The sequence below is a fragment of the Trachymyrmex cornetzi genome, unplaced genomic scaffold (assembly GCF_001594075.2).
Source record: "Trachymyrmex cornetzi isolate Tcor2-1 unplaced genomic scaffold, Tcor1.1 scaffold47, whole genome shotgun sequence".
Taxonomy (NCBI): Eukaryota; Metazoa; Arthropoda; class Insecta; order Hymenoptera; family Formicidae; genus Trachymyrmex; species Trachymyrmex cornetzi.
This window is the reverse complement of record NW_017299509.1, coordinates 2,813,573-2,838,304: the sequence shown is the minus strand read 5'-3', so window position 1 is coordinate 2,838,304 and position 24,732 is coordinate 2,813,573. Positions and strand designations below refer to the sequence as shown.

General features: G+C 29.5%; 1 protein-coding gene across 1 annotated transcript in view; it reads right to left on the bottom strand.

Moving 5' to 3' along the window:
• Window positions 1-417: 417 nt before the first annotated feature.
• Window positions 418-24,732, bottom strand: part of LOC108765000 (neuromedin-U receptor 2) — a 28,142-nt gene continuing 3,827 nt past the window's right edge. Inside the window, exons 2-3 of the mRNA XM_018513454.1 lie at window positions 2,909-3,135; window positions 418-1,089 (exon numbers count right to left, since the gene is read on the bottom strand). Coding sequence (XP_018368956.1) covers window positions 472-1,089; window positions 2,909-3,135 — 845 coding nt within the window. The 3' untranslated portion in view covers window positions 418-471. The remainder of the gene's footprint in view (window positions 1,090-2,908; window positions 3,136-24,732) is intronic.

Here is a 24,732-nt window from a genome sequence, read left to right as displayed (position 1 = left end):
GTATATTGAGTTACATATCGCAATATTTTGGACATGTTTATTCCTTCGAGGTTTCAGATTTATTAGATTTTATGTAATATTGGATGCCAGAGCATCCACCAATTGTACAAAATTCGCTTGGCAAATATGAATAAATGTAAATCGCATATGTTAATTTCACAGATTTTTCTGAAGATCTCGCTACTTTCTACGTTCGTTGGACATACATTAAGATGTTGTTAAATTAATCATGAGGCAGAGCTACAAACGTCACTTATATCTTAGAGTCTTTTTCAATCTTTATTTCCATAAAGAAAACTTTAAACGATCTCGCTTTCATAATGAGGCCTTGAGAACTTCGTACAACGCCATCATCAACTTTATCAAGTCATTAGGCAATGGTGATGCATCGTCGATGCAAATAACACAGAAATCGATGCAGAAAAAAATCAGTCTTCTCAAAGATATTAAATCGCGGAGATATCTAGTGTTCTACATAGGTCGCTGTTTGTTGTTATCGCGGACATTCCACATTGTCATCGACAGCTCCTCGCGGGGATTCTCGTCAAACACACGATCCTCAGGCACGGTCGAACCCCTGGGAAACCTGAGGACTTTCAAATCGGGGAACCACTTAAAAAATCTCCACCATTTCTTATCAGAACTATCTATATTGGGCATTTTTATGTGCACGTTTTTATATTTTGTTTTCTTTATCCACGAAGCTTCTTGATTCCTACGAATTGACCGATTCTTGTGATGCCCGCTGGTTAGTAACCGCGGATTATTCTTCTTCGGTAGGATATCGTTGTTGTTTTTCGTCTCTTTAGCGTGTTCGCTCCGTATCGAATTCGTCCGAGTTGCATTCAGAACTCTGGTAGATATCGGTAAATTTTCTGGATTATTTATAGACTGTTGTTGCCTCTCCTCCAATGAATTCCTCGAACCTTCCATGCTGTCCGCAATTATATCGAATTCTCCATTGGCTTCCACTATCCTTGAGCCGTAAGCACCGATGATCCTTTGTTGGGATCGCGACAAGCTAGAATAGGATCGTTGCTCGTTACGTGCTGGTAATCCAGCGAGTCTGAAGCTCTTCGATAATGTCTCCTGGAATAGACCAGACTGAATTCATTTTAAATGGGTAAAAATAAATCTCATTCTTTAAAAACAAAATGCACCAATATTGTATAGCGATGAGTAGCGATAATTAAAAAGAGAAAAAGTTATTTAAAAAATATGAATTTAACCCTTCGGTATCGCTCATGTATGCAATACTTAAATCTTCTTTTACTTTATATATACTATAACCTTTTCATATATAAACGTATATTTGTTTGTAATCGTTAAATTTCTCTTACTTTCTAAAACTTTTAGAGTGAATCTCACTCCGAAAAGTAAAATCTCATTTTTAAAGATTGAAAATTTAACAATTCTTTTTTAAAAATTGGCTGTTTTGAACTGAACTCATGAATACGTTTATGTTCATCATATTCCGATTTGTTTATTTATTATAATTAGATATTCTGTACTCGTTATCGATTTTTGTTAAATAATTTGAATGCATTACGTTTGATTCTTGCTTATTACTTGCGATATCGTAACTTTCGGAATTTGTGAATTTTTTTGGCTGATCTCTGTTGATTTCGAGGCTCGATATATAACATTCGCGACTTTGGGTACCTTCCATTTAATTACATAAGTCAACACAAATGTCATTCTATCTTTTTTTGCATTCCATAAGTAACAAAGATAGAACGATCAACTTGTACGATGGTATCAACTTGTGTCACTAAATGGACCTAATGGAAGGCACCCTTCATCTATTGTTCTTAGCGACGCAACGCGAAGGTTACTTCTCGGTATTGCTATATTTTCGTGTAACGACTTTGATGTTTTCTGAATGGGTGTGTAACAATTGCACACGAGTCAGTTGCGTACAAACCAATCTCTCAGCGCTAGAAAATAAATTAAAAATCTCCCTACGCAGAAGTCACTGTGACTGGCAGTGGGCAATTGTAACAGTGTGCAAGTGAATCACTCCCCTCTGAATAAAGCTTAGGAGCATATCTCTATACGTCTCTATTCTCTACATCTTAAAATTTGATTGCGCTTTCAAATAATTTTGACGTTATCAGTGGATCCATGGATCCTGTACAATCTTCTCGCAATTAATACAACACTGGCTCAATTTTTATTCTTTAGAATGAGATTTTATTCCAAAGAATTTAAAGAGTAATGTCTAGTGTTTCAATTTAAAAAAATTTGTTATAATATATTCATGATATTTTTACACAATAATATGTCGCATACGTAACAAAACATATAGTGTGACATAACCGAAGAGTTAAGATTTTTCGAAATTGTATTTATGCTACAATATATTTCAATACGTTCTCCTTCAATATACCAGCATTTTCCATGGAAAATGCTGGTATATTGAAGGAGAATGCATTGCCTAATGGAAAAATTTCGCTGAAACGTTATTCCACGTTTTGAAACATTTTGCAGTGGAAATTTCAGCATTTCGGAAAAATTTTAGTTTAATTTCAGCGATTTTTAGCTACAAAATTCATTTTCAGCAAAATTTCATAGAAATTTCAGCGAAAATTTCAGAAAACTTCCAGCAAAATTTCAGAGAAATTTTTTCAATTCAGTTTCAGCGATTTTTCAGTATGTTAGCTGACAAACATTCACTTTCTATGAAATTTCAACAAATTTTCAGCAATTTCGCTGAAATACTATATTATTCGCTGAAAATGTAGAATAATTTCAACGAAATTTTTTCTCTAGGGTTTGAAATATATTGTGGCATGATACACGTTTTATACAAAAAAACTTTATTTGTATTTAAATTTAAAGGTATTATTACGTAATATATTTTAAACTTTATCTGAAAGACTAGAAAAGAGATTTTTATTTTGCTTACCATAAACGCCATGCGAAATTTGTTCGACATAATATTATAAAGGATTGGATTGATCGTTGTGGACACGTAATAGAATACGCCTGACACGTAAGTCATGAGAAGATAAAGAAACTCCATCCATGGACCATTCGATGTGATGTGGTCTTCTGTATTAGTGCCATATATAGCGATCAATCGTTGCACGTGAAATGGGGCCCAACAAATGAAGAACGCTATCACAACAGCAACTGCAACAAATGTTCGAATGTAATATCCGGACGGAAAACTGTTTAATTATACTAGTCTGCAAATTGAAATCTTGGAATCATGACTGTATGTGAAGTTTAGCATGAAGTACTGAATCCGAAAATTAGATGCATTTATTGCTGTCATATGAGAAATTTTAACAAAATTGCAATAACTACAAGGTGTCTGCAGAACACAAATTAATGAACAGTAATATTACGTCAATATTATAATTTTCTACTCATATAAATGTAAAGATGAGCACATATTGTACATGCATTTATAATGTAAAATAATTTTAAAAACATTTAAATGACGCCAAGCAACTAGGATTAATGACACATTGAATGAAGGGTCGAAAATGTACAAAGGTGTACATTCAGCAGAGAAGTGTCTAAAAGATCTACTGCTTTCATACGTACTGCACTAAATACAATCAACAAATGTCATATTAATATTTTACTGTTGATGATGAAGGGATAAAAATAGATGGCATTGGATTTAATTTTGTTATATTTTTAAGAGATTTTGAAAACCTTTTACGTAGACCAGCGATAAACAAACGTAGAATAATACGTTTCAAATATCATAACAAGATTAACTTCTATTAGAAATTGCATCTGTCGAATTGTAATCATAAATGAAATTTGCGTTAATAAAATTCAAATCAGTCAATTATTGCTGTATTTCGCAATACAGCTTTTTCAACGGAAATCACTAAAGTAGGCTATGCTGTAACACTTTGAACCTCTATTTAAGTATAATACATCGTTATTAAAGCGTGTCGCAGAATGATCGATGTGTTTTTCATCGCAATTAATGAATTATGCAGTTTTATAAACCGAAATGCGGTTTTTTCTTACGCACAAATGAGATATTACATTGATATTTTATAATTCAATTTTCCGATGAGCAAAATTCCATGCGCTAAATAATTAAAATCCTTTTCGACATTGTAATATTTTATAATATCCTTAACGTTATTTATTTATGCCACTTGTTTTGTGCCACATTAAATCGTTCAGTGTATCGCCATTGCGTATGTAAATCGATTTAAAAACAAAACAATATCCACAACAATGGAAATATATTGCTTCTATTTATAATTTAGAATTATTATGTTATTGCTTTCCGACATCGATCTTTTTAAGCGTTTTTATAAAGTATTTCGTTGAAAACGTGTTTTGTTCTCTTGTCTAAGTTTATAAATATATATAGAGATCAACACATTTTCTTGTATCCCCAAAATCAATTTGCAGTTGCGTCAGAAGACATATTTTTTTTAAATGTTGCACTACAGTATTAATTATATACTGTAGATTTATAAGTGTCAAAGTGTTACGCAATACGTATTTGCTTTGTCAAGTCAATACAATTTAGTACTAATTAAAATTATTTTTTATTTAAACAAATAATTTTGCAAATCTGATTTCTTGTAATTAACAATCCAAAAACTCATATCTTGTATTCAACTGTTTATTAGATATTATTATTTTGTTTTTAACTGATAAGAGGATGGAAATTGAAAGGGTAATAATTGCTTTTAAAACCACCTATGGATAAAAATGGAAAGACACGAGTAAAATATTTTTCATAATTTTATGAAAAATGTATACCAAAATTGAAAGAAATCGGAGAATTACACTTAGGTTATAGGTTTACTTGTTAGTGCCTGATAATATTTCTACATGCATTTTAAATACATCTTTTCAGTTCTCGAAATTGCGCGCCGATTACTGTCGGACTAACGCAATCATAGACTGAAATAATAATCTCATAAATTTTAAACTGACTTTCGTCAGTTTTTTTGATAATGCTAATATAATACAAAAATTTGAGAAATATCATATTATTAATTTTTTAACATTGATAGTTATTTGCAAAAAATTTGAAATAATTTAAGGTGAATAACGTTGGAAAAATTTCATGCTAAAAATAATATGAAATTAGTTACGCAATAATTTTATTTAATAGTTGATAATTTTAAACTTCCTGAATTTTTCAAAATTTCGCGCATGCACGCAAATTTACATTTTAAGAATCCTCAAATATTTCTTAATGATTAAAATATCATTGATTTTTTTCATAATTTTTTGTAGATTAGAAAAAATTATAACAGAAAAATATTTTGTTGATTACAATAGTAAGAATAGAAGGTCAAGATGGAACGCGTACAATCAAAATTTGGTGAAATTTTTTTTTTCATTAAAACCTAATCGACATATAGCAAATCTAATTTGGTATGGGGGCATTTTTTATATACATATTCTGCTACATTCTTTATAATACCTATACACTAAGAATAAGGAAATAGGATGGCTATCAAGAGAAGTTATAAATCTCAGACCGTCATGTAGACATCACACCCGGTAAAAAATGTTTCATGCACGAATATATGTATGTACACTGAGAAAAAAAAGTTGTTAACTTGACTAAAGTTAAGTTCGTAATGATTATTTATGTACTTAGTACTTTTAATTATGTACTTAGTTCAAATATTTATGTACTTAGATTAACAAAATCTTGTGATTTAAATTTAAAACATGTTATTTATTTGAGTTAACAAATATTTGCTTGACAGCCGTGACCGCTACATTTAGTTGAATTAACTAATATTTTTTTGGAAACAACAACTTTTTTTCTCTCAATGTATATAATTATACTTAAACATATATTATACATAAATATGTATGAAAATTCATAAATATACATAATTATATATGAAATATAGATACTATACCCAGACAGTACACAATATTTTTTAAATATTTATTAAATATAAGATTTATTTGAATAGTACAACAGATCATAAGATTTAGTAAAATTACTCTTTAGTATAATAAAAATAATAATAATAATAAGAAAACATAAAAAATAATTAAGAATAATTTTCGCACTGTTTTTATAGAAAAAAATCAAGTTTGAAGAAATGTAAAAAAGTATCAGTACGCTCCTCGCCCTGATGAAGTGAACGGCAAGGTTCATGAAACGTTGGCAGTAGTAATGGTTAAAAACACGGTGATAACCCGCAAAACTTCTGGTATCTTTGAAGATAATACCAGTGGAAACATGAAAAGCGTTATCAAAAAATGTAAAAGAATTGCTCATATATAATTTTATACATAATTATGCATAAGCAATTCTTTTACATTTCTTCAAACTTAATTTTTTCTAAAACAAACAATGCGAGAAATATCCTTTTAATTCTGTCTGATGTTTTCTCATTATTATTATTTTTATTATACTAAACGTTAATTTTGTAAAAGAAAAAAGGATGTATGAACATGTATATATGGATATCATATATGATTTTCATACATGATTATATATATTTATGAATGTTTATACAGGTTTATATATGCTTATATATATTTATATATATTCGTGTATAAAAAATTTTTTACCAGATGGTTTTGTATTTATACGTAATTCTTGTTTGTAAATACATGGATTAATTTTGAAAAACAAATAAAAAAGTATTCATATCTCTCCAAGAAAGGAAACATCTTTTATGGTTTCTGGATTTTCCCGAGCTATATTATTTTGCTTTGCATACAATATTTAGGACTTTGAACTACTTGATTACCACACGAAAAAAAATATCTTTATGCAACAAAGCACTTATACGTAATTAATCTTATCATACGTTATTATAACATATTTTTTCTACTACTGTTTATTATTTCATGTAAATATTATTATAACCGATCGTATAATTATATTATAGCATTATGCAAATTTGCAATAGGTTTTCCTCTTCTTGTTTTATTTGTAGCTCTTACAATTGACAGAGTATACAAAATGAAAGAGCAAATCTAAACGTTGCGTATACCACGTTAATGTATAAAGAGATAAAAAATTAAAATTAAGAATAATATTTCTTTTACACACACACGCGCGCGCGCATACATAATATAGTGATATGTTTTACGAAAGAAACTGCAAATATGATAATAGATGTAGTAGAAATAAAATAACAAATTTTGTAAAAATATAATAATAAATATTTCATAAAAATAAAATAATAAATTTATAAAAATATTTTTAATTATATCTTTAGAAAAAGAAGAGAACAAAATATACCTACACTCTAAATAATTGTAATCAGAGTAATCTTTTTAGACAACGCCAACTTCTTATCTTTTTACATAAATTTGATTATGTAATTTCAAATTTTTCAATTTTTCCCTTTCTCTCTCATATCAAGTCACAAACTTGCTACATTTTTGCTAAAGTTATTGAAACGTTTTCAATTGTTAATATCTCATATCTAACGACAAAATTAATTTAACAATAAAATATTTCGTATTTTAATAATAAAAGTGTAGTGTATCTATATACATATATGGATGCACGATAGGTTTTAAATATTTTAACGTTGCCCGATATATTAGGAAACAAGAAGAATTTGATGCGTTATATACAGAAAACAGGAAGTGAAAGATATCTTTCAATGCGATCAATTTTCGATTTGTTCCATTTGCTCTCACGCTTATTTATTTAAGGGAAAAAGGTCATGGGTGTGTGGTAAATGTTCGAAATCATTACACAGTAACTTATATCATTTATAAGTAACGTACGCTCTTATTTTTGGTTAAATCCATTATGCTTAATGTAGAATTTAATGTAAGATCTCAACGGAAATAACTAAAATTCACAGAAAGTTTAACAATTATTACTATTAATGCTACAAGGACATTAAGCACATCATAATGAAACATGTGCATAATGAAACATGTGTTGAAGGGCTTATAAAATTTGTATGAATAGAATTTACATTGTCAACACAAATGCGTTCAAGTTATACTAAAGGTGATGACTGCACGGTATTATTCGACGAGCTAACTTTGAACATAACTTTTATTATAAAAAATTTTTTAATTAAATTATCGTGTTAAATAATATTTTACGAAACAGTTAAAATAAAACACATAAATTCTTTTCAAACATTAATTCGACAAAAATAGTACAGATTGCTGTGTGTATATAATTATTTAACTTTATACATATATACTGTACTTTATTTATATTGTATAATTATATAACTTTATATATGAGTTTCTGTATAAAATGAAGTTTGATCTTCTTATATAAAATGAAGTAAATAATAACCGAAACATGTATAGACAATAAAAAACTTATTTGCATAATTAATGAGTAATATCTCGGTGAAGAAATCAGGTTTGATTCTTTGCTGCGTCATGCGTAATATTCCTTCTTATAATAACGTACACAACATGTAATACTTATCTTTAATTAGTTCATTTATAAAATTGAATAACATAGTGTCAATAACTGATAATTTAACATATGTAAAGTTATTTTTAACTCTTCAATTATATGTTTAATAATTAATAATGATTAAAAAAGAAACAAAAGACAAAATAACGGATATATTAATTTATATGCTTGGGTTTAGTTTGATTGAAAATTTTATAGAAATCTTATTGACTATTACTTTTATTACTTATCACGATATATTTAATGCACGATAATTAGAATTCGGCGTGATTTGCACAATTTTGTTCAAGCATTGTCAGCTACATTAAATGTAATAAACCGCTATTGATCAAATCACAAAATGCATTACAATTATTCGCAGATAGAACTCGTGTAAATATATTTACGTTGTCATAGATTATATCATGTTACTTATATTGTAATTTTTCAGTGCGAGTTTTATTAAAACGTTACTTAATGGCTAATGATGATAAAGTGATCCATAATATTGCGAAATAATCGAAGGCATTGTAACTATATCCGTTATCTTTTCTATTTTTATCGATATACATGATTAAATCCTTATGACTGATCTTATTGAAATTTTAATAATTACTGAAATCTTATTATTTTTATTGTTTTCATTTCTGATGAACAACATTCTCATAATATTTCATATTTTTAAAAATTTATTATACGCACATTTAAATTTGTAAAACTTTACGAAAAATGTTTCCAATTATTTCAGTTTTCATGTTTTCTTTGAAATGAAATGGAAGGAAGAATCTTATTTATTTTAGGTATTTCAGAATTCGTAATATAAAGAATTTTATACTAGAGAATTAAAATTCTATATTCGTATATAAGGAATTTTATATTTTTCTTAAATTTATAATAAAGAATTCTAAAAAAGAAGTAGTCTTTCTCAGCATTTCTGAAAAGTGTTTCAATCTGTATAAAGAAATGTAACTAATTTTTCAAAAAGTTATAAAATTGTGTAGAAATTTTGAAAAATTAAAAAATTTGTACAGAAGTTCTGAAAAATTATATGAAGAGTTTTAAGAAAAATTTTCGCCAGAAAAGTGTGAAAAAATGATTAATCTTTAACATACATTTTATTTCAATGAAAATAATAACGGGCGAATCAATCGTTGCAAAAGCGCGTCCTTTATTATGTCAATCTATCCTGTACACCATAATAAAAAAATACTAGGAAAATCGTCGCGCAAGAGCCCCGTACTGGAATATTGAAGCTGGAGTAAGATTCGTTAAAAAGTATACAATTTATCTATTCTACATCTCTTCTTTTTGTTTTCTCTCCCAATTAACTAGGGATTGTATGAATTTCGTGTATTTTGTTTTCATTTCGGAGATATATCAACTGGAAATACTACGACGTTCTCTTGTCTCCATTTGTGAGATTGTACTAATTGCATATCACTACACATATTCTGGCACGCGCTATTTATAAAATTGTAAACATATTCGATCGGAGATTCAAGAAATATTTCCCGGATCTACAAATGTATGTGTACAGAAACCATCAAATTGACATACACATTAGATATACAGTATCAGATCATGCATTCATATGACGTTGAGAGATGAGAAAAATAAAAATATATAAAATGTATTCATAAATATAAATACATGGAAAAGAGATAAATGTAATATACGTTATACAAAACGGTATATTTTACTCAACTCTATACTTACTCACTATCTATTATCCCAGATTATTTCAGACGTCAAAAGTAAGAAAATATACAATAAAAATTCTTGAAAATATATTAATATGGAAATATATTTCAATAAAACAACTTACAATTGATAAAACTGACTCCTAAAATATACTGAAGTTTCTTTTGCTTTGTTAATTAATAAATAGATGTATATTCGAAAATGAGTTATGCATAATCAAAAACTATAAAAAATAAACTATGTCCACAGCTGTAACTAATTATAAAATTAATTATGTATATATGTATATATATATATATATATATATACATATACAGAAATAAATATAATTTAATATCTTTCCAAAACAAGAAAATAATTTTACATATATTTTATAAGTCTATATTCTATCGGTTACAAATGTTGTGTCATTAAAAAATATTTTTATTCAAGTATAATTTGCAAAAATTTTATTGTTCTAAATTTTTTACTTCTAACGTCATAATGTATGGTAGTGATGAGTGTAAACAAAAACCTTAAATGACCTTATTTCCTTTACATTTTAGTATATTTATTTAGAGCCTTTCCTCGGTAGAAAACTCAAATGACTAAATTAAACATTATTTTTCTAAAGTATCAACATCGAAGACTCAGAGTTTAACGTGACGATAGCTACGTGCAAATAGTTTAATTACTTCATTACCACCAAAAGTGAACATTCTTCTCACAGCTTTACATGATATATCTTGGAAAAACATCCGTGATGTTCAGAGCATTTTTCCCTGTGAAAAAAATCGATAGAAAACAATAGGAGATGAATGAATGTTTTAATACTGCATGTAAATGCAACGGTGCCAATTTTAACTCATCCGATAATTCTTTCTTTCCCAGTTAATTTGGATTTACACGTGAAGCTTTAGATTTTTGTGACTTTTCATAAATAATCATAATTATTATAATTACAAGTAATTTTACTTTTATAGTGACAACCCTGCCTCGTACAAATCCAGATTTACAATATTTACATTGAATCGCGATTATATACATAATTTAGATCCGCGGTTCTTAATCTTAATCGTATAGTTATGAATTGTAAATTAACAAAAAAATATCGTAATTCTACAATTAGTTCTTTTTTGTTTCCTTTCATTTATGCCTTTCATTTACAATAAATTCCTAATCGTAATAATATGATGGAAAACTATTCGCCCTGCAGACATTTAATGTAGCGTTTCCTTGATTAATGAACAATTATATTGCCTTCTAGCTATGTGAATAAGTTCAGGTTTTAAAGAGGTACTTAATTCTTCTCATGGGTGTCAACTTTTACGGGAAGTGTGTGGATGGCGCCAACTTTTGCGGGAAGTGTGATGGACTACACACGTCAAAATGTTTCGTATGTGGAATTTTACACATGAACAATTTTTTTAAATAGCTAGTATTGAGCAAAAATAGTTAAATTTTTTTGTAATTTTTATTTCAAAATTTCAAATACTGAGCGAACCGAGCGTAACCGATAAAATATTCATATAATTCTCTTTTTCTTTGTAACGTAGTTCGTATTTTCTCTGCGAATATAGGAGATCGAGAGTAGAGAGAGTCTATGATTTTTCGTAAAGTCGGTCGAGGTGTTCAGGGAAGGCGCTGTCAGCGATATCGCATCATTATATTCTTATTTTTCATTAGACATTAAAAAAAACAAGAATAGAACTAGAAGCCTTCTAATCAGAGCCAACGCGTAGACTCGTCTGTAATTGGTCCGACATTTTTTTTCATATATTTCATTATTTAGGTAACCTTTTGATAATGTATTGTTGTAGAAAAGTGCTGCGCATGCAATAATTTATTACCGTACATTCGGGAATTTCGGAGATTGTCTCAAATAGAGGGAGAGAGAGAGAGAGAGAGATGTAATAAAATAGGGATTTCGTAGTATCTAGGCATGATTCTTAATAGAAAATTTGCAATGGAGAAACTAATTTATTATTAGAAAGATATCAGCTAGTTCAGTTGTGTTCAGCTGGTAGTAGCCGGTTTGTCAGAGGGGAGTTGGGAATTTACTTTCGCTTTGGGCACAAAAAAAAGATCATGAATGTGAGGCTGAAGGGAAAATATTGAGATATATTAATTTGTCATATAGCAACGCTGATCCAACTATACACGACTAATCGGCAAGTTAGCGCCCCTGCTTCTTTTCTATATGTGTAGTAACTGAAAGCGTTATTCCTTGATTAACATTCTAAACAGTTTTCTGTTTAATTACTCATATATTTCATAAAGATGTTTCATAAAGAATTTTGAAAGATATCTTAATGTTGCTTCATGCATATAACGATTTTACCTGCTTATTTGGTAATTTTTAGAAATTAATTTCTCGTTAACACTGTTGCAAAATAGTAAAGGACTTTTCGATTCAATTTTTCATAAAGGATACATACGTGCCGGCTCCTGCGGCTGATCTAGATTACCCTATATAATATACTAAATAATAATAATATAACTCTTTCCAATGTAAACTGTGTACTAGTAACTAATCCTGCTCTTCAGTCGAACGGTTTAATCAAAAGTTTAATTAAAAGTCAGCGATGCGATACGAAGATATAACTGCTTCTCTTAGTTGTTAGGATTATGGAATGTTATTGAATAAATGTCGATCGACGAACAAACTGCAACTTGCAGCGTTAGATTTTTCGGAACAATTTTTGTTTCTGTAAACTGGTATTTTACCATCCATTTTATTGGGTGTTACTACTCATTGACAGTATTTACTATTATTTATACAGTACAAACTTATCTTTAAAAAAAAAATGAATGAAAAAGAAGTTAATAATCGCTCTTCTCGAAAAAAATTATACATATACCAAATTAAAATGTATAACGTACCCAAGGGATACTGTCTTTTCACTGAAGGTGAAAAGATTCTTATTTCAATCCGAATAGTAGTGGTTTAATTCTCCTTCAAAAATTATTATATTGCAGAATTTATTTTACTCAAGTCAAGTGACATGTATTATTTATATAAAAGATCTGATCCAACGATTGGCGTCAAATTAAATTCCATATCGAATTAAATATAAAGAATATGATCCAATTGATACTATTATTAATTTTTATACGATGAAGCATATATATGTTTTCACAAAAAATGTTTCTATTTATTTAAATAGCAAGATCCTTCAATAAGAATACAAAGATAAATACTTAGGTTTTATCGTATGAAAATTAATAATACACCAATTGAACCATATTCTTTATTTAATTCGGCATGAAATAATATAAAATCACAGAAGAAATATGTATTTAAGCACTAAAGATCCGCTTCAACCGAATGTAGTGTTCTTTTTATTTAAAAGTTGAAATATTTGTTTGAAATATAAATTTATATTTAAAGAATTAGCAATTGAACGGTAAGGACTCTTGCACGGAATACACGAAAGATCCGGGTTCAGATCTCGACCGAGATAATATTTTTCGCAATAAGTTCTTTACAGATTTTAAGATGCTATAGTAATACCTAATTAACAATTTAATTTTTGGGATGGGATTATTAATATTTCAGATTGATTGTCCAAAAATAATTAGCGCGCAGTTTTATTTCTAATATAAGTTAAATTTATTTAAAAAAGACATACATATGTATTAGTTTAACATCTAATTTTGACTGTTTCTCTATATATTTAGTTGATGTATGCACATAAACTATATTCTGTTTCTAATCTTATTATTATATTAAAGAATTAAATTTTTATTTTTGATCCAAATGCCAAACTAATATCTTTCAATTAAAATGCATTTTACTATCATCGACGCCAGTGGAGCATGTCTGAACAACAGATGTAGATATGTATGTGTATGTGTGGGGGTGACGGAACACACTAAGCGAGTTAAGGGGATGCTGGAGTGACGGTCAAACTTAATCAAGGTCGATAGTACAGACTTTGTTAAATTCCAAATTCGATAATAGTGACATCTTTCATTCATTTCTTATACTTATCATATATCGTTGTGTCTCGCTCAAACGCATTCATCTGTCCTTATCTAACATATTGCAACCCCATCTCTTAGAAAGACATCAACTAAAATACTGCTCGATTTCATGGCTTCACGTCAATTTTATTCGTAGTATACGAACGAAATTTTTGGCGACTCTTTTCTCTTATACCAAAGCCTCTATCTCGTTTCTAAAAGCATAGAACAATATTGTTCTTCGAGGTTTTCTGTAGGCTGCTAGCTACTTATTTTAAACGGGTAAAATCTGAAACTCTTATATGCAGCACATATTGTGACGAGTTGACTGCAGGAGCCGGTGACAAAACTACAATTTTTTATTTTCTTTCATTTTCCGTATTAAATTGTAGCTGGCAGCCTATGTTGTTGTCGATACTTTAATTGTGGAGAAGGACTTTTCAATCCATAAACACAATTAAGAGAAAAGAGTCTTTAAAAATTAATGGTAAAACAGGACACTCCAGCATCCCCTTAAGCATGGCACGGGGATGCCATATTTTTTAAGGTCGCCAGTATCCCCAGTGATGGATTAAGCATTTTGCCGTTCCTAAGCACCAACATCTAGCCGCCTCCAGATCGCTTTATTAATTTATAAATTTTATAAAAGGGTAAACGGATAAAAAAATGATTTATACACCCGCATTGCTGATAAAAACATTCAATAATCCTTAATAAGTAATATAAATATAATACATTTTTAACTGTATACTTAAAATATCGTTTCTGTTAAAATATGCTCGGCGTAATTCATTCAAAAACGTTAGATTAACAAATTAAAAATGTATCTCAACTATGTAAAAATTTTCTGCCTTCAAAAATTTACCGCCCTAGACAAATGCCTTGTTTGTCTGTATTTATCCATTACTAAGTATCCCTGGAATACAGAGTCCGGCGAATTCATAAACTTTTCTGTTTATTGAACCAGAATCAGATCTCTAAAAATGACAAAACCAATCACTATTCTTTCTTTTTATTATTTACTCTCTCTCTCTCTCTCTCTCTCTCTCTCTCTCCCTCCTTCCCCCCCCCCCCCTCTCTCTCTCTGTCTTTCGATCTATTCGTTTTTGTCGCATTAGTGCAGATGCGTGTTTGCAATTTTTAAGGGCTCTAGACCAAGTTCGCTGGATTCTGTATTGTATAGATGAAACGCCTAAATGCCACGTACAGAATATTGTACGGAATAAAATAAAATACATAATTTTTACGGAATAAAATAAAATAAAATACATAATTTTTCAAATTAATTGCGCAATATATATAAAAATTGTGAATTGGACTATATATGCTAATAACTAATAACTAATTGTGATATATATTCTAGTGAACAGTTTTATAACCAGAGAAAAATTTCTTCGATTAAAAGGAATCTGTTTAAATCAAAGAAATTTGTGCATTGCTATGCACACACACACACACACAACACAAGTTAAAGAAACATTCCTTTGATTTGGACGTCATTTCTTGAAATCAAAATTTTTATTTTTCTCAAAAATATTTTCATTTTAATTAAAAAAAAATCGACGAAAGAAACGATTTCTTCAATTTAGACATAATTTTTCTCTGGGTGTATTTTAATATAATCGTAAATTAGTTTAGTTTTATAGCCTTTCTCACTTTCAAAAGGTATTTTCTAAATTAATATATAGTACAAGTATGTAGTTTTCGTAATTAATATTAAGTTAAGACAGTTTTGGGAAATTTCAAAGTGACTAAAGAATTCTGCCAATTCTTTTTTATAACTGACTTGAATTAGTATCTTTTGTATAATAAAAACTAAAACAATTTTATTAATGGCCAAAAATATATAGCACTCTTATAAATTGACGTAAACATTCTATATTTAATGAAAAATAAATTAGGAAATAGTTTTATTAAAAAATGATGTTTATTTTTATAATAATTTTTATATCTTTTTAGTTTTCCTTAGGCTTTTATTATTGCTTTCTTCAAAAAAATGCAATAAACTGAGAGCGTTTTATATTTATGGTCGAGGCAGTATCTTCATAAACGCGACGTCTTAATGCATCGTTGCGTTTCTATCGATCATCAGTAAATATTCTTTGAGAGTGTTTTCCAATAATTATGGCCGTTCTTTTTGAGCGACTTTGATAGAATTGTACACTTTGCATGACTTTGATAGAGTTTTACGAAAGAGAATAAGTCGAGGATAAGATAAACGAACTAAAAATCGTGAACGCAACACAAATTTTTGTATGTCCATCTTATTTTGCATATATGTATACTCCTTGAAGGCAAAAAGGGACATTTTAAAAAATTCAATATTAATTGTCGTAATTAAACTTTAATAGATAAACATTTTTAAATACTTATTAACGAAACACGTATATAAGCAATATATTAATATATTTTTAAGCAACTAATAATACTTAATGATGTAGGTATCACATGGGATCACAACAAAAATTACGCCAAGCTATGAGATTACATTTTATTTTTCAAAATTGTATTTTTTTACTGAATGTATTTTATAAATATAATATTTAAGTTTTTAAATAAAAAATCATAAAATTCTTCACATTTTAGTTGAAAATTATATTTTATACTTATTATTTTCACTTATTATTTCATATTTATTATTTTTACACTTAAAAGAGGGGCAAGTTATAATTATTTCCTTAAAATTTAGGACGTGTTGTAAAGTGGAATTAAGATTCAAAATTTGGGGCTGTTCCTCCTAATTTGGAACGATTGGTTACTAAAATGTATACTTCTTAATGAGTAATCATCCAAAAGTTATGACGTTTAATTATATTTTATTTGGGACGTTCAAATTAGGTTTATTTTAATGCAATAACCGGTTAACTTTTATCGTGTCTGTCACAGTAGAAGTCCTCCTTATGATGAACGAATGGAAAAGTTAATTGAGTGGGTAAAGCTTTCGGTGTTGTATTGATAAAATGTAATTTCTTTCGCTCAGCATGTATCTTCGATAATTACAAGTTGACCGCGCGCGTTTATAAGAAGATACCTCATCACTTTCGATCGAACGATAACGAGCGGCCATAGAAAAACATTTCTGTTACGTTAGTACTTACGAGAACGTTACATTTAAGAGCATGTAAGGACAAATATGATTGTGATCGCACATCATTAATTACATTATTGCAAATATTATTCTATTATATCACAAATAATAATTTTACATATATGCACATCCATGAAACTTCATTCATCCAAGAAAAAAAATATTTACAATTTGCTAATATACGGCTAAATGTATGTATATTACTAAAGTATATTAAAGATATTAATCAGATCGCGGCTTTTTCATCCATTCTTCGTAATAATGTTTGCTTCTTCTGAACATTGCAGCACGTATTAAACATTTTTAGATCATTCTTGTGCTTACAAGAAGCATGCCATATAAGAAGTCATGTTTATATAGTGTAGTTGTAAGCACGTCACTGCAAAGGGATATTGTTTGCTGAATTTTCATATCTCTTTTAAATCAAAATTGATAGAATAATTCTGTCTTTCTCCAGTAATAAATAAAATATACTATTATTATTATTATTATTGATTTATAATAAAAACAAAATTTGTGATATCTTCTTAAACAGCGATTTTTCTGAGTAAGTTAAAAATTTCTAATTTAATACATCAGAGAATCCCTGCTACATGTGTAGCACAGAAGCGCCTGTAACATTATTTTTATTTTTCGTATTTCTATCGGTGTAGGGGAGGCCGAGGTTGAAAGCAACACTTTTTTCATTTCTATAAGTTAAAAAAGATCTACATTCGCTATAGATTTTAAATTCGTATACACAAATAAGGAGGGGAAATTCAAGATTACTTTTGTAGCAACCAGCTGAACGCTGTTAATTCAATTTTTAAAGGTATTATGATCATTTGAATAGACCGAGAGGCGTTGTTGTTATACTTTTTACTCCTTGGGATTGAAAGTAACAACGCTGGGGGCAAGTTGGAGCACATATATTAATAGTTAATGAGCTAGATAGTGCCAAATAAAAGCAAAAAAATTACTGAAATTGTTTTTAATTACTTATTTATATTAAATAAATAACAACCGTAATGAACATTCTTCACTAACTTAACATATTATTTTTTTTTTACTATAAATCAACAAACAGGATTTCTTTTTAGAAACTTTGCCAGCCAATTAGCGCTAACCTTTTGATTTTTGTGCCATGATGTGGAATCTTTAAGGCTCCTGAGTAGTCACCACAGGCCATATTGAATCGTGACGTCAGGAGCGAGAAATAACATTTTAATTTTTATTACATATCATTTATAAATATAAAGACAATTTGGATAAAACAAAATAATGAAATTGCTTTAAAACATTTGTAAAAATGGATGAAAACTGTGCCTATCCCCCCTCCCGGCAGTCAGTAAATAATCGTAAAAGATGATAAAAGCACGTGTAAAGAAAAATAAGCTACGCATGCGCATTGAATAAAAGCACTTCATATGCCTTTCATCACTTTTTACGATTATTTACTGACTGTCAAGGGAGATAAGCATAGTTTTCGTCCATTTTTACAAATGTTTTAAAGCAATCTCGTCATTTTGTTTTATCCAAATTATCTTTATTTATAAATGGCACATAATAAAAATTAACTTGTTATTTCTTGTTTCTGATGTCACGATTCAATATGACTGTGGTAACTACTCAAGAGCCTTAAGGTCACATAATATGGCGCAATCGTAAGATAGTTTTCGTACTTCGGATGATAGTAAACCAAAATAGATACTTGCACATTTTATTAAATATTGGACTAACTTCTTTTCTTGATCTTCATGTTAATCAGTCTGTTTTTTTATCTAACAGATATATCCTGATCTATTTTTTATTTTTTTACAAATCTGCTTACAGTAACGTGACATAATTCCGAAAATTTTTGCTACAGATTGCACTGTGATTTGCTTTCATCAGTTACTATTCGGGTGATTCCATAGATATCGAAAGAGACAGTTTCGCGATGTGTTTTTCTTTTGTAATTCCTCATTGTAGTTCTAGAAAAAAATGATGTAGTTAAAAACCGTCTATAACACAGTTTGTGTTGCAATAAGTTGTAACATGGTACAATTTGCCCCATTGGCATATTACTTCTAACCTCAAAATAGAATATTTACTAAAGTTAGGTAATTATATGAATAACATTTAAAAATAATAAAATGATATTGTGTGTGTGTGTGTGTGTGTGTGTGTGTGTGGGTGGGTGGGTGTACATACATATATATATATATATATTCGTTCATTGACTGACTCTCAAATATGCGAATAGAAATAATTGCTAACAAAGTTTAATATTTACGAATGAGCCCAAAATAATAACATCGAGGAATATTTACTTACGTAATGCGCAGACACCTCACACACAACGTGCGCTATACGCGAGCTGAGCGAGACGCGATTGTCATAGGCGCCAATGCAGCGGCACTAAGCCGATAGTCTCGTTCAGTCTTATAGCGTTACTTTCTTTCTTCACAAAATTATAAGCTCTGTTACCTACCCATATTACATACTTTCAACCCCGGCCTCCCCTACTTACATTCTACAGAGTAAGAAACATTTTGTACCTGTGTTGAATCCTGTTAGTGTTAGAATGTTTGTATTTAATTTTTACGTACCTGCAAGTTAATTCAATATGTGATTATGTCATTTGAATATTTTATGTTAAATTTATATTTAACATTTTTTAATATTAAAGTAACACAATTTATGAGTGAATAAACAAATAACAAAAATAATGTAGTTTTAAAACGTAAATTCTAAGATAATTGAATAAAAGATGAATGTACATACATATTAATTTAATTTTTGATAAATGTTAAATCTGCTAAAGAAATATGCTTCCACAATTTGTTTCCAAATTATGAAAGTCTCACATTTTTTACGTTAATTGTTTTACATAATTTTATATATTGCGCTGTAACATAATCATTTTGTGTTAAATTAACAAAAAAATTTGGGTGGATCGTTTGGGAAATGTAAAATGTTAATGTTAAATTCAACACAATTTTTCCACTTGTGTGTTCAAGTAAATATTTCCATCTTCTCTAGCAGAATTATGCAACTAGAGTATAGTCTCTCGCAGAATCATGAGCTTTAATTTTTCATATGGCAGCAAAAAGAAATTAAATTCGTCCTCATCTGTCCATCGTATACGACGTAGTATTTTTCATGTTATTCGCGTATGTGATTACAGTGCACCCATCATGTTGATTGGTTTATTTATTCGGACTCTTGACGGAAAGAAGTTAAGTTGATTAAAGCATGCAAGATTAAAGTGTAACAGTTTCCATGTGTGTACTATCTTCTACTGCTCGGAATTTTCCAATGTTCGAACAGATCAACTTCAAGTAGTAGACATTCAATTATCGGCTCCTTTGTGAAATAATCAAAGGCAAATCGCGAGCCGCAACCAAAAGGACTTGATATAAAAGTAACTCGAGAAAGCAACAAAATTTGAAACAGGAAAGGCATCTGAAATTTAGTTACATCAATAATATAATTATAGCATGAGATCGATATTTCACGAGCTTATAGACCGCATTACAATTGATCCGACATACGAGTTATGTGTATATCGCCTTTCTTTCCCTTCTTCCTCCCATTTTCCACTTACAGCAACGTATACAAAATAGCTGTATGTGAATAAACGTACTTTGAGATGCTCTACATTCGTTTACACGCAATTTACTTTAAAAAATCGTCGTCTGTTGACACGGATGTCGACTCAACGCATCGTGCAAATCCAGATGCAACTTTAATTCGCTCATTCGTGTTTTGCTTTATAAAATACAATTCATGTAGATAATTTGCTGCGTTCAGTAGAACACAACAGTTTTGCAATAGTTTTACGATTGCCTGCTGAGATAAGGACTATTCTTCTAAATCTAAAGTATGATCCGATTAACGCGAAGAAAACTTCCAACAGTTGCAAAATAAACGTTTTTTAAATGCAACAGTTCCCGCTAATTGAAAACTAATTTGTCATTACGAAAAAGCAAAATCATGTACTTTGACTTCTGTTGTAAATACATATATTATTATATAGTTATAATACAATCTAAAAAGAAACAAACAGAGCGTGCAATGACAGCTAAATTGACTCTTCGCGGATAATATAGTTTTTATCAGAAATACCGGATATTCGAAAAATATCCAATATCCGGTATATTATTCGGTACTTTTTACTATCCAGTCGGACAGCTGAATTTCATTAGTATCCAACAATATAGTATATCTGACTGAAATCCTATATTGAAAGTTTGCGTCATTGATGCAGAATTTTATTCTGTCTAACTCCCCCCTCCCCTCTTTTTTAAAAATCATTTACCAGATATCTCGGGGAAATATTCGGTATCCGATCGGATAATGGCCCTATCGGATATTTTTCGACTGAATATCCGAAAATAATGTGTCACTGGATATCCGATATCCGGTAATTTTACAATCCAATATATCCCTTGTCTTTATTATACGGCACCTGCATACAAAACGCGGCAACGCTTGCCGCGCGACGGAAGTTGGCGCGATGATAGCCAATCAACTTGCTCGGAAGTAATAGATATATTTATATAATTTCCATCGCGCGACAAAAGTTGAACTCAATACAACTATTGGATAGTTATATTAATTCTAATAACTGAGAAGTAAAGCAGGGATCCCAATCAAACGCTTTATTTGTTACTACGCACAAAAAATACACAAAATCTGAACCTATTTACTGAATAAAAACAGGACAATAAAGGGATTATATAAGTACACACTATTTTAACTAATAACAATCTATTAACGATAACTCAGCAGTCTACTCACTGTCTACGCAAATATTTTTATCAGGAAAATTGCTTTAATCATATAAATAAAACTATATCAAGTCTTGTCCATTTTCAATGTAGTATTGTTATAACTAATGAGAATACAGTAATATTAAACAGTATAAATAGATGTGAGAACTACTTACATATATTTCTACGTCTAGGAAAACTACATATATATTTCTACGAGAGATGTATTGATCGCGGAAAAATAACCGACACGACGAGCTGGACTATCGAGTTTGCTCATTCGATACAGAAATATACTATCTGTTTGTCCAGAGGAATAATACAGCATGCAACACTGTAAATATATAATATACATATCTAGATGCTTTTACATTCTGTGTGAAATAAGTTTGAACTATGTTTGTCCACCTATAGTATGATTACCGGAATCGTGTAACGAACAGTAATGGAACAATTAATCGTTTCCTTTTTATTACTTTTTTATGCTAACTTCGTTTATAGCTAACTGCGCAACTGTAGTTATTTATAGTATACTCTCAATTTATCGATTCGTGCTAAATTAAAAAAATAATTTGAATTTGTAAAGTGAATAACTTCTATTCTATTTTAATTAACATACTTATGAAAATGAGCAAAAAGTAATTTGCTGTGGTTACAAATCTATTCGCAAAACTAAAAACTTGAAAATCAAAAGTGTTAAAAATTTGTAATACACTCGCGCGCATTATTCGTGCATTCCATTGTGTCAAATATTACTTTACACATGTAATTAAAAAAGACCGACTCAGTTGCGAATTATTGCTGCCTCTTTTTTACAACGTCGATTACTTTTGCCGTTGTATGCTATGTTGTTTTTATAATGCGAATCATCGCAGAGATTATACATTTTGACAGGTCAAATATGAAAAAAACTTAGCAGTAGCAATACGAATAATTTTATCCATTAAAAAACCGAATAATAATATTATAATTAGAAACTACGCTTTGGATCTTAAAATCGAGGAATAACTGACTGTATCAGAATAAAGGACATAGGAATAATTTGAAGATTAGTCATTAAAGTTTATTTGTTGTGTGTGTGTGTGTGTGTGTGTATGTGTGTGTGTGTATGTTTTACAAATATTATATTTTTAAGTATTAATTTTCACTTTGTAAAATTAATTGCGCTTCATTTACTGCGTCACACTCTCATTAGCCTTGTTGTTTTATTTATTTTTGAAGAAGTAGAGAAGTTTATCACTAAAAAGTATCAGATTTCATGGTAATTTCAAAATTAATCAAATAAAGAGTATAACAAATTACTCTAATTACTTAGTTTTTTAATAATTAAAGTAATCTGCTCTTCAAATTTCAATCGGGTTATTTTAATGATTGAATATCTGATCATTTTGTAATCGGTCAGATGGATCAAGCAATTGTATAACTTTTACTAGTTGCGATATTTTCCGTATCCTCGGATTATAGCAATATAAAGTAGTCGAATGTTGTATTTATTCTTAAAGAAATATATATTTTCTCTCTAAGAAAAAAGTATCAGATTTCATGATAATTTTAAAATAAATCGAAGAAATAGAGCAGATTACTTTTACTATAATTATTTAATTATTTACAATTAGTAACTAAAGTAATCTGCTTTATTTTTATTTAATTAATTTTGAAATTATTACGAAATCTGGTATTTTTCTTAGAGAAAAGATGTCTGCTTCTTCAAGAAAATGAAACATTTAACTACCTTACATTGCTTTAATCCGAGGATACAGAAAATATCTCAACCAATAAAAATTGCGCAGTTGCTTGGCTCATCTGAATAGTTCAAAATAATCAAGAAAGTTTAGAAACAATCGATGGAACTATTAAAGTAATCCAATCGAGATTTGAACTCAACATTCTTTGCTCTCATTCAAAGCATTTCATGTACTATTCCATGTGACTATTTTATTTCTCGTAATGCTCCCTTTGCCTACATATTTTACAGAATATAATTGCTATGTTTATATGTGCACGCATTACGACCTTGAATCAGCTAACTCTATTCGATAATGATTAATTTTAATCGCTTAAAACCTTGAAGCTATTGTAACCTTGATATTCTAATGCTGTAAGATTCTGAATCTAAACACTTTTTAAAACGCACGATTAACATTATTTATGATTTCTCCCCCCCCCCCCCATTGTAATATACAATCGCATTTAAAATCATTTTATTTGTTCAATGTTACAAAAATGTATTTACCACTACTTAAATTGTTATAATCTTCCACTTAAATGTAAATGCATTCAAAGAAATTAATAAAAACAGAATATTTATGAAAAGTTAATAAAAATAAGTCTAATATGCACCCTCTGAGATATAAACATTTTTGTATACAGGGTGAGGAAAAAGTACCGGGACACCTAAATAATAACTTCTGAACGGTTCGAGATAGAGTATTGAAGTTTATAGGGATGCAAATGGCATCATAAAATCTATCATTTAATACCAAAAACGTCCATTTTAACACCCTCGGAGGGCGGGGGCTAAGGGGGGCGGAAAATTCTTAAATTGCACGTAGGGTCGAGTGAAGGCTCGTTTGAAAGGGCCTTCCAAGACGAGAACCATAGAGATAGTAGTACTAGAGTACGCATTGGAAGACTGGGGGTAATCCTATCTACCAAAGAACGCACTCGTTTGAATCCTTCCTTTCTCTCTCGTTTCGCGCATGCGTATAGCCGTATACTCTCGAGAGAGGGAATCGAAAGAAAGAACGAAGAACTGAAAGTTTTTCATATAGTTGAGAAAGTATAACGCACGTGGCTCCATTATATTTTAGACTTAAAAAGGTATGTATTCTTTGTTAAATATAAGATTTGGGATGCAAATGGCATCATAAAATCTATCATTTAATACCAAAAACGCCCATTTTAACACC